The 12,092-nt window shown below is 39.8% G+C and overlaps 1 protein-coding gene across 2 annotated transcripts in view; it reads left to right on the forward strand.

The window, feature by feature from the left end:
* The window catches only part of LOC140739386 (peroxisome proliferator-activated receptor gamma coactivator 1-alpha-like), a 154,470-nt gene that overhangs the window by 124,365 nt on the left and 18,013 nt on the right, over nt 1-12,092 (forward strand). Inside the window, exons 4-7 of one of the 2 annotated variants that reach the window (XM_073067648.1) lie at nt 531-653; nt 990-2,376; nt 3,779-3,818; nt 4,027-4,100. In XM_073067648.1, the coding sequence (XP_072923749.1) occupies nt 531-653; nt 990-2,376; nt 3,779-3,818; nt 4,027-4,100 (1,624 nt within the window). The remainder of the gene's footprint in view (nt 1-530; nt 654-989; nt 2,377-3,778; nt 3,819-4,026; nt 4,101-12,092) is intronic. The other variant, XM_073067649.1, reaches the window with a different exon arrangement.

The raw sequence follows: 12,092 nt of genomic DNA on the forward strand, positions 1-12,092 counted from the left end.
TTTTTTTTAACATCAGAAATGACCTGTGAATAGTTCTTAAGAAAAAAGTTATTCTGACAAATTAATCAACATTTGAAGTAACTGGTGTTTGCAAAATAAAAATAACTGCGTTGGATTATTAACAAAGCAAGTTGAGTTATATGATTCAGATAATGCTATTAACAATTATGCCAACAGTTTGCATTCTGTCATCTGAAACATAAAATCAGATTAGTTTTTATAATACTTCCTGGTGTCTGTTATTATTTATCATATATACTGTTTCAATTTTATTCTGTTTTTGATCAGGTTTTGTGTCAGGAGCAGCTGTCAGTTACAGACGCCAACTGTCAGTGTGTTTCATGTCTTTGATGTGCTTTGACGTTGATACGAGAGGATTACTGTGGGCTTTTTAAGACATGCTCTGCAGTCAGCCTCTGCACAGTATATATTATAAATATCTAACACCAAGAAGGTCTGAAGCATTATGTACACTTTTTTAAAGATTTATGCTTAAGTGGTGTAATATTTTGGCATGTATTTTTTGATAGTTAAGGAAACTACTTCTGGCTCCACAAAATGTGCAGTTAAACTATGAACGGCAAAAAGAGAGCAACAAAGTGCGCCATACATCCAGTAACCAAAAGTCAAAATCACATCGTTCTTCTTTCAAGGTATTCTCATCATGAACATTGCACATAGCATAATTACTTATAAATATGACCAACAGTTGTTTGTCTTTTCATGAGTTACAGAAACTATTATTCACTTAAAATTATTATCAAGGCAAATGGATAAAGAGTGCTTTTCTATATATGTTCATGCATATGGAGAATAGTCATTTAAACAAGGTAACAGATGATATTTCTTATATTAGAAACTGCATCACATTGTCGTCATGACGAATGGAGGAAATTTTAGGAGGAAATAAATAGTAGTTGTTTTTATCTAATGACCTGTTTCACCTTTAATATACTCTGTAATCCTTTCTTTGTTTTGTTAAAATAAAGGTGGACGGCCCACAGGGCAGTAAGCCACACAGCACCTGTCAGCGTCAGCATCGATCGTTCACAGAATTGCACAAGCACCTGACTTCAACTGAATGCCCTCCCTTGTTTAAAACAGATGATTCCAAAATCACTTATAAAGACCAAAGCAATCCAGTGTGGACTTCACAGTATCATCAGTCACATCACCAGCAAGGTGAGAGTGAGGATGACGGTGATGTTGATGATGATTGTGTTAATGATGGTACTAGCAAAGAATTGGATTGCTTCAATGATGGGAATGGGGAACACAAACAAGGACACCGCATTCTGCAAAATGGTGCTTCTTGCAGTGCGTCCGTTAAGTCTGAAGATATGGTTGCATCAGCAAAGAACAATTGGACTAAAAATTCTCAGTTTACCACAGAAGCAGAACTGTGTTCAGTAGTTGAGCTTATTAAATATATGCATACCTATTGCCTTCCGCCTAGAAAATATCCACTAGTCACAACTCAGCAAGCTGATAGTGACAATGCCAGTAACAAAAAGCAAACAAATGAATGCCCTTTGCAGAAGTTTATTCACCCCAGTATAGAAAAGCAGAAACTATCAAATTCCTTAAAGTTAACCATCAGTTCTAGGCAAGGAAGGAACACTCCAGATTTGTGCAAGAGGAATGTAAAAAAGCTTACCAAAATGTCCATACTGAGAGAGCTATTGGAAAAAAGTATTGCAGTAGATGTGAGCAAGCCTTATAGACTTCACAATCCTTTATATCCTATACTTGGTTGCACTCTTTCACCTGATAATAGTCAGACTAATCTTCCTCAGATGGTGACAAACCATGAAGGTGATAGTGCTTACAATACTGAAACCCTAAACAGTACAGTGAAAAAGGACAGAAAGAAATGTTGCAAGAACAAAACTCCTAAAATGGGGGAAACAGGAAAACAACAAGAAAATACATGCCTTACAGTTCGACGTTCATTGAGATTGTACCCTCATGTTAGTGGGATCCTTAGCATTGATTTAGAGCCAGCTTCAGCTGGGACTTTAACTAGAGTAAACTTGGAGGAAACACCAAAGAAATCAGAGTCGGCAGATGTGCAGATGAGATTTGAGAGGGAGGAGGATGAGCAAGTAGCAGAAATTGAGATAGATTATTCTGGACAGCAACTCTGTGGCAGTGGTACGCACATTATTCCCGATGACCAGCGGTGTCTGCAATCCTGTAATCGAGTGCAATGGACTGAGGAGAACAACAATGAAGAAAGTTCGTTTACTACTGACCTTCCTACAGTTTCCATGGTTCCATGCTCTAATATAGTTGAGGACAACCGAGCCTTCACTGCACAGGACTTCCCATTAAATGAAACCAAGATGCAAGAAAACAAGACTAGCAGAAAGCTAGGTAATCCTGTTTAGCTTCTCTGCTTCATTCTCTTTAATAATTACACGACTATGCCCCTAAGCCACTTTTAAAGCTTATTATGGAATTCCTTCCGTCTTTTGGAAAATTACATTCATTCTCATTAATTCAAGAGTTAATGCTTATAATCATCTTCAACACTTTATTCTCACTGTTTTATTACCTTTCTCAAGAGACATTTCTCTGCTGATTACTACTTACAATGATTCTATTGGCCTTTGCTTGTTAATTTTCTCCTTTTCTGAAGTGGGAATAGAGAACGGCCTTCATATACTAAGGGATTTCATCTTATTTCAGGATGTCAATTTGTTGCATTCTTCTGGAAAAAAAAGTTTATTTAAAATAACTACAACCCTTTGTTAATAGTCATCCTAGCTATTCACTACAGAAGTGCTAGAAATTATAACCAAAGTTTACCTCATGTATCTATTTAAACAATATTATGGGATATATTTTGAAAAGGCTTTCACCTCACATCCAGGTTCCTGCATCTCCCTTATTAAATTTCTTCCAGTACTTTTTAAAGTAAACATTTTCTTATTGGAAAGATTGCCTCAAATTAACAAAGTACGAACTGATCAACATCAATTTTAATAAAAATTGGGATAGAAGAATTTAACCCTTATATTTTTCTCAGATGATGATAATACTGTATGTTTGGCTTATCAGGTCCAGTGTTTTCATTTACACTGAAACAGTTATCCAAATCCAGATTCTATAATGCAGAGATGCAAAGAACTTGTGTAGCAATTGACAGAGAATGTACCAGAATGTAAAGTCTAATGCCAGCAGCCATTTTCTTGTTTGTTCTGGCATTTCATATGTTGGTTAAAACCCATGCAGTTTATGTTTCCATTCATTGTCTGAAAATAATGAGGAATAAGCAGTTTAAAGTAGCCCTAATTTTAACATGATCGTATAATCACCTGTATGCCTCATAATGTAGCAATGCATGCTGGGAGTTTATGTCAGTAAAGATCTACTTTATATTCAGTATTCAGAGGATGAATTTGTTTTTAACTTTAATGGTAGTGCCAAAAAATGTTATGGATGCTTGCAATAAAATATTAGTTATCCTTATAGCTCAAGAATAATTAGGAATATCTTTTTTGCTACAAGCAAATGCTTTTAATTAATTTCTATTCCTATATCTACCCCAGCTCTGTGGTGTGTTTTAATGTGTCTTAAAATTGTTTCTATTTCCTTTTTGTGTCTGTACTGTGTCTGTTTAGTTCTTAACTCAGACTCTGTTCTGGGACTTACTCCAAGTCTGAAAATTGTCATCATCTATTATAAATAATAATACTCAAACATTTGAATACTTTGCAGAATAACACATTATTCTGTATGATTGACACTTTATCAATGTCTGTCTCTTTTGCAGCTAAACCAACAAGTTTGTTACTTAGTCCAGAGTCTGAAAGGTAGGTGATACATTTTCTTTTATCAGCATTAAGTAAATATAAAATACAGCCTAGTTATTAAAGTGGCCCCCACCACCATCTCCATTAACCCTTAATCATTTCAAGTCTTTTTTTTTTGTAACACCATAGCAAGCTTTCCTAATTTGTATGTTTGAGATGTAACCTAGAGTGACTACAGTTTAATTCATCCTGTACTTTATATTTTCAGTGACTGCAAAGAGTCTCCACTCGAGAACAGACCTTTTGAACAAGTGCTAAGCGTAGAACTGTGTGGAACTGCTGGTAAGCACCTGATCTGAGTTTGATACAAATAGCAACTGCTACCCTCACTGATTCAGGAAGGAAAAGTAGACTGAAAGGTTTCTCATTGACATCTTTTTTCAGCCAAGAAGATATTACTTAGAGGCAACACAAACATGAGAAAATCTACAGATGCTGTAAATCTAAACAACATACACAAAATGGTGGAGGAACTCATCAGGACAGGTAGCATCAATGCAAAAGAGTTATCAGTCGAGATTTTGGGAGACCATAAGACATAGGAGCAAAATTAGGCCATTCAGCTCATCGAGTCTGCTCCGCTATTCCATTTTGGCTGATCCTGGATCCCACTCAACCCCATACACCTGCCTTCTCACCATGTCGTTTGATGCCCTGACCAATGAGCAAACAATCAACTTCTGCCTTAAATATACGCAAAGACTTGGCCTCCACGACAATCTGTGGCAGAGCATTCCACAGATTCACTACTCTCTGGCTAAAAATTTCCTCCTTACATCTGTTCTAAGAGGTCACCCCTCAATTTAGAGGCTGTGCCCTCTAATTCTGGATACCCCCACCAGAGGAAACATCCTCTCCGCATCCACCCTGTCTAGTCCTTTCAACAAATGGTAGGTCTCAATAAGACCTCCACGCATTCTTGTGGCCTGACTCAGCATTATCTCCTTGCTTTTATATTCTATTCCCCTTGAAATAAATTCATCTATTGTATTTGCCTTCTTTACTATAGACTCAACCTGTAAGTTAACCTTCTGGGAGGCTTGCACAAGGATTCCCAAGTTCCTCCACACCTCTGATGCTTTAACCTCACACCATTTAGATAACAGTCTGCACTATGGTTCCTTTCACCAAAATGCATTATCGTACATTTCCCAACACTGTATTCCATATGCCAATTTTTTGCCCATACTTCCAATCTCTCTAAGTTCTTCTGCATTTGTATGCTTCCTCAGCACTACATACCCCTCTGCTTATCTTTGTATCATCCGCAAACTTTGCCACAAAGCCATCAATTCTATTATCCAAATCATTGACAAACAATGTGAAAAGTGATGGTTCTAATGCTGACCCTCGAGGATCACCACTAGTCACTGGCAGCCAACCGGAAAAGGCCCCTTTTATTCCCACTTGCTGCCATCTGTCTGTCAGCCATTCCTCTATCCAAGCCAGTATCTTTCCTGTAATGCCATAGGATTTTATCTTATTAAGCAACCTCTTGTGTGGCACCTTATCAAATGCCTTCTGAAAATCCAAGTAAATGACATTCACTGCCTCTCCTTTGTCCACCCTGCTCGTTACTTTCTTGAAGGACTCTAACGGATTTGTCAGGCAAGTTTTCCCTTTCTGAAACCATGCTGACCTATTTTATCATTGGTCTCCAAATACCCCAAAACCTCATCCTTAATAAGAGACTCCAACACTTTCCCTACCACTGAGCTTAGACTAGCTGTCCTATAATTTCCTGTCTTTTGCCTTCCTCCCTTCTTAAAGAGTGGAGCGACATTTGCAATCTTCCAGTCCTCCAGGACCATGCCAGGATCAAGTGATTCTTGAAAGATCATGAACAATTCATCTGTTATCTCTTCAGCAACCTCTCTCAGGACTCTGGGATGTATTCTATCTGGTCCAGGTGACATATCCAGCTTAAGACCTTTGAGTTTGCCTAGCACGTTTTCCTTTGTAATAGCAATGGCACTCTTATGGACCTCTCCCACACTACTAGTGTTTTCCACAGTGAAAGCAGATCCAAAGTACCCATTAAGTTCATCTGCCATTTCTTTCTCCCCATTACTACATCACCAGCATCATTTTCAAGTGGTCCAATATCAGTGCTCACCTCCCTTTTACTTTTTATATAACTGAAAAAAATTTAATGTCCTGCTTTATATTATTGGCTAGTTTGCCCTCATATTTAATCTTTTCCCTTATAGCTATTTTGTTGCCTTTTGTTGGATTTTAAAAGCTTCCAAATCATCCAACTTCCCACTCACTTTTGCTACCCTAAATGCCCTTTCCTAGGTTTTTCTGCAGTCTTCAACTTCCCTTGTCAGCCATGCTTGCTTACCCTGCCATTTAAGAACTTCTTCCTCTGTGGGACTTGTCTATCCTGCACCTTGTGAACTATTCCCGAAAACTTCAGCCATCTCTGCTCTGCCGACATCCCACCAGTATCCTCCTCCAATCCAACAGGGCAAGCTCCTCTCTCATTCCTCTGTAATTCCCTTTATTCCATTGTGATACTGATACATCTGACTTCTGCTTCTCCCTCTTAAATTGCAGTACGAATTCAATCACTGTCTCCTGAAGGTTTCTTTATATTAAGCTCCCTAATAAAATCTGGATTATTACACAACACTCAATCTAAGAAAGCCTTTCCCCGAGTAGGCTCGAGCGCAAGCTGCTCTAAAAAGACACCTCGTAGGCATTCAACAAATTCCCTCTCTTGTAATCCAACACCAATCTGATTTTCCCAGTTCCCTTGCATATTGAAGTCCCCCATTACAGTTGCATCACTACCTTTAATACATGCCTTTTTCAGCTCTCATTGCAATCTCAACCCCACATCTTGGCTACTACTTGGAGGCCAATAAATGATTCCATAATGATTTTTTTTTATCCTTGCAGTTTCTTAACTCCACCCACAAAGATTCAACATTCTTTGACCCTATGTCACTTCTTTCTAAATATGTAATTCCATCTCTTACCAACAGAGCCACACCACCATCTATGCCTTCCTGCCTGTCCTTTCAATACAAAGTATATACTTTAATGTTAAGCTCCCAACTACGGCCTCTTTCAGCCACAACTCAGTGATGCCCGCAACGTAATGCTGACCAATCTGTAACTGCACCACAAGTTCGTCCACCTTATTCCAAAGGCTACGTGCATTTAAATACAGCACCTTCAGTCCTGCATTCTTCACCCTTTTGAATTTTGCCTCCATAGTACAATTTAACTCTTTGCTCTGTCAGGACTGATGAAGGGTCTTGGCCCAAAACGTGGACTGTTTACTTTTTTCCATAGATGCTACCTGGTTTGCTGAGTTCCTCCAGTATATTCTGTGTGTAATTTAGAGGTAGCTTTGAATTTGAAAGACAAGGAGAAAATCAGTTCCTTCTCTTCATAGAAATGTTCTAATTGATTAAGCTTGTTAAATATCTGATGAGGGGAGAAAATAGTATTTTGAGTTTGTGCTGGAATAAGCTTTATCTGTCTTAATGCATCAGAGTAAATAACTCAATTCTTTAGTAAATACTTTGTATTTTGTTTTTTCCTGAATTTGCTGTGAGCCAGGTGGCATTGTGATAGTGTGATCAACATGATAGTTTCCCACATAATTTACAGTTTTATAATGTTATTGAGAGTAGATGTTGAAGGTAGCCTAAATTTAGCAAAAAGCTGCAGATAGAAATTTAAATAAATGAACTTTGTTTAAAAAAAAATGGGATGCAGTAATAGGCTGCTTAGGCGGTGAATAGTCATGTTGTGTAACTATTCACAGGGCTGCAGAGACAGAACAGGAGAATCCATAGCATGGCCCTGGCAGTCTATCTGATAGAATGTATTCCTTAGCCATTGCATTATAAAAAAAACTTTGTGACATCAAAGAACGAGCAGAAAAATAGACAAGGGCTCCACATTGAACACACAGATAAAGGCTTTGACAAAAATGGATCCGCTTTCAAGTGATACTCTTGCCTTTGGCCATCCGGTGTGCAAATTCCAACTATTACATTTCAGAATGAGTGGATAAAATGTATGGTTAGTAATTTGTAAGAGATAACTGGACATTTTTTAAGATCACAAAAATGAAAATAAAGTTAGGATGGGACAGCAGCACATTATGTGTCCTTCCTCATCCATAGGTTGCAAGAATTTAATAGCTGTCAGAATTTTGGTCTGAAATGACAATGAATATTTCTTTGTCCTTTTGTCTTTGATATTGGTGGTAACCTGAAAATTGTGTTTGCAGTTAACACTAAAATGGCAACATTCAGCATTTCCTAAGCAGTTATATTTTCTTCATACCTGAATTCCATTCTATCCCACTTGGTTCAGTCTTTCCACACCTACATCTTCTCATGCTCTCGATCTCCTCACTAACTTTCAATTCCCTGGCCTTGACTGGCTCATTTTCACATGGATATCCAGCCCCTATACACTTCTATCCCCCGTCAAGAAGGCCTTAAAGCTCCCTGCTTCTTTCTCAATAAAAGAACCAATCAGTTACCCTTCATCACCAGAACTGGTCCTCCCTCTCAGCAATTTTTCCTTTGGCTCCTCCTACTTTCTCCAATCTCGGGGTAGCCATGGGCCCCAGCTATGCCTGCCCTTTTGATACGTAGAACAATCCATGTTCCAAGCCTTCCCCAGTGATGTTCCCCAACTCTTCCTCCACTATTTCGACAACTGCATTGGTGCTGCTTCATGCACCCATACTGAGCTCATCAATTTCATCAACTTTTCCTCCAACTTCCATCTTGCCCTTAAATTCACTCGGCCCATTAATACACCTCTCTCCCCTTTCTTGACTCTCTGGAGACCAACATCTTTTCTAAGCCTACCGGTTCCCACGGTTATGTTGATTATACCTCTTCCCACCCTGTCTCCTGTAAAAATGCCATTCCCTTTTCTCAGTTCTTTTATCTCCATCGCATCTGTTCCCAGGATGTGGCTTTCCATTTCAGGGCATCAAGGATGTCATCCTTCTTCAAAGGACAGGGTTTCCCTTCACCGTTGATGCTGCCCTCCTCCACGTCCCGAACATCCACACTCACCCATCTTCTTGCTGTCTCAACAGTGATAAGTGTTTCTCTTGTCCTTACCTACCACTCCATGAGACTCTGCACCCAACAAATCATTCTGTGCGACTTCCACCATCTCCAAAGGGGTCGTACCACCAAACATACCACTACTCCCCCCCCCCCCCACCCTCCCTGCTTTCTGCAGGGTTCACTCCCTCTGTGATTCCCTTGTCCACTCATCCCTCCGGCACCTGTCCCTACAAGCGGCCAAAGTGCTACACCTGCCCATTCACCTCTTCCCTCACCTCCATTCAGGGCCCCAAACGGTCCTTCCAGGTGTGTCCTGATGCAGCCTCCTGTACGTTGATGAGACCTGTCGTAAATTGGGGGACCACTTTGTCGAGCACTTCCACTCTGACAAAAGGGGGACTTCCCAGTGGCCAAACATTTTAATTCCAATTCCCGTTCCTGTTCTGACATGTCGGTCCATGGCTTCCTCTTGTGCCACAATTCACTGTCCTCTTACCTCTTCTACCCTGGCTATCACTTCCTCCTGGGTCCCCTCCTCTTTCCCTTTTGCCCATGGACAACTCTCCTCTCCTGTAGCATTAGGTTCTCTCCAGTTCTTTAATTTTCCTATCCACCTTCTAGCTATCCTCCTTCCCCTCCCCCCACCTTTTTATTCTGGCGTCTGCTCCTTCCTTTCCAGTCCTGTAGAAGGTTCTCAGGTGAAAACGTCAACTGCTTATTCAGTTCTGTAGATGCTGCCTGACGTACTAGGTTCCTCCAGCATTTTCTGTGTATTGCTTTGGATTTCCAGCATCTATGGAATTTCTCATGTTATGATTTTCTTCATAAATTTATTTAAACTACTTCTGACTGATTCAGTTATATTTAGAATAATCTGATTTATTTTGAATGTCTACATCATGCTGACTGAGAAGGCTAAAGAGGACGTGAACTGCTGGTAGTTTACCTGAAGACAGAATATTGGATTTCCTTTTTAAGTGTCATGCCAGTTTACTGCAGTTTAAAGCTTTTACATTATGTTGTTTTGTGTTTATTCAATAAATATTAATAATAAAGTTTAGATTGATTTCTAATTTTAGAATCTAAGTTTAGATGCTTTTCACATCTAAGGAGACAATTTCAGTAGGGAGCAGTGAGAACAGGACTAAATAAATGCGTTATCAGAAGTTATGTCCAGTATTGTTCCTGTACTGATGCAGTGCTGCATGGGAGTGGGGGGCAGGTGCCATTTAAACTAGAATTGCCTGGGGACTGGGAACCAAAGTGCCAGAACAGAAAGTGGAGAATAGGTTGTGGAGAAAAGTGCTGTTAAGCATACATACAAAGTCAGGAATCAAACAGTTGAGCACGGTGGGGCTAATGTTCTGACCTACGTATATTTCAATGTAACAGGAAATATGTTGGAATATGTTGGAAAGGTGGATTTGCTTAGGGCAAGGATCAGCACTTGGAATTATGACGTTGTAGCCATTAGAAAAACTTGGTTGCAGCATGGGCAGGACTGGCAGCTCAGTGTTCCAAGATTCCATTTTTTTTAGACGTGAAGGAATGGGGGGGGGATTAAAGGAGGAGGGGTGGCATTACTAGCCAGGGAAAATGTCACGACAGTGCTCAGACAGGACAAACTGGAGAGTTTGTCGATTGAGGCTTTATGGGTAGAACTGAGGAATAAGAAAGGTGACCACATTAATGGGATTATAACAATCTGCAGGATTTAGAGGAGCAATCCTACATAGAGATTACAGACAGTTGCATCCAGTGATCATGATGCCATTAGGTTAGAGGTAATTATGGAATGTTCTGGTTGAAGATGGCAGTGATGCCTTACTGACAGAAAAGAAACTACTAACTACTGTATTAATCACACTTTTTCTGGACAACAATCATTGCAATCAATAGCTTGTAACTTCTCTTTTGGAGCTGAGCTTTTGAATTCCTGGTACGAGCTGACATTTTTGCAATATGAACTGAAGTATTGAAGGTGCGGGGACAGTTATGGCTTGCCTTGTACGGACTGAATCAAGGCAATGGGCCCTTGTCCAATTTAAGCACCGAACTGGATTAGAAAGGTCAGGGTATCAGGGCCGGAGGTGAAGGACGGGCTGGTCAGCTTGCTGCTCGAAAAGGCTTTCTCATCTGTGCGCTGGACTGAGGCTGTGCCCTGTAAGTAACAAGTTCCTGGGCCAGCTGCAAAGACGACTGGCTTTGTGGCTGCGAAATCACTTTCGTGAACTTTACTTCTGAATGTTATTTGCTTACTTTTTATTGTTTGAATGACTTGTTTTTTGCACATTGTGTGTTTGACAGTCTTCATTTTTAAAGGGTTTTATTGGGCTTCTTTGTTTTGTGGCTGCCTGTAAGGAGACAAATCTTCAGGTTGTATATAGTATACATACTTTGATATTAAATGCACTTTGAACTTTGAAAGGTAGGTCCGGTCCTCATGTTCTTATTCCACACTGGAGAAAGGCCAATTTTGATTATATCAGAAAGGATCTTGCAAGCATGGTTTGGAAAAGGTTGTTTTCTGGTAAAGGTGGACTTGATCAATAGGAGGCCTTCCAAAAGTGAAATTTTGAGAGTACAGAGCTTATACATTCCTGTCAGAATAAAAGGTTGAGACAGCAGGTTTATGAAACTTTGGTTTATGAGAAGTATTGAGGCCCTGTTTAAGAAAAAGAAGGTGCATAACAAGTGTAGGCAGGTAGGAACAAATGAGGTACTTGAGTATAAAAATGCAAAAGAACACTTAAGAAGGTAATCAGGAAAGCTAAAAGAAAGCATGAGGTTGCTGTAGCAGACAAGGTGAAGCAGAATCCTAAGGGCTTCTACAGAGATATTAAGAGCAAAAGGATAGCAAGGGACAGAATTGATCCTCTGGAAGATCTGAGTGGTAGTCTATGCATGGAGTTGAGAGAGATGAGAGGGTTATTAAATAGATATTTTTTTGCTTCTATATTTATTCGGGAGATGGACACATAGTCTATGTAAGTGAGGCAAAGCAGTAGAAGGTCATAGACCCTTTTACAGATTACAGAGGAGGAGGTGTTTGCTGTCTTGAGGGAAATTATTGTGGATAAATCCCCAGGGCCTGACAGGGCCGTGGACCCGTGAAAGGTTAGTAGGGAAATTGCAGGGGTACCAGCAGAGATACTTAAAACATCCTTAGCCACAGGTGAGGTACCAGAGGATTGGAGGATAGCCAATGTTTTGTTGTTTA

Source organism: Hemitrygon akajei, chromosome 15 (genome assembly GCF_048418815.1).
Source record: "Hemitrygon akajei chromosome 15, sHemAka1.3, whole genome shotgun sequence".
In the NCBI taxonomy this organism is placed as follows: Eukaryota; Metazoa; Chordata; class Chondrichthyes; order Myliobatiformes; family Dasyatidae; genus Hemitrygon; species Hemitrygon akajei.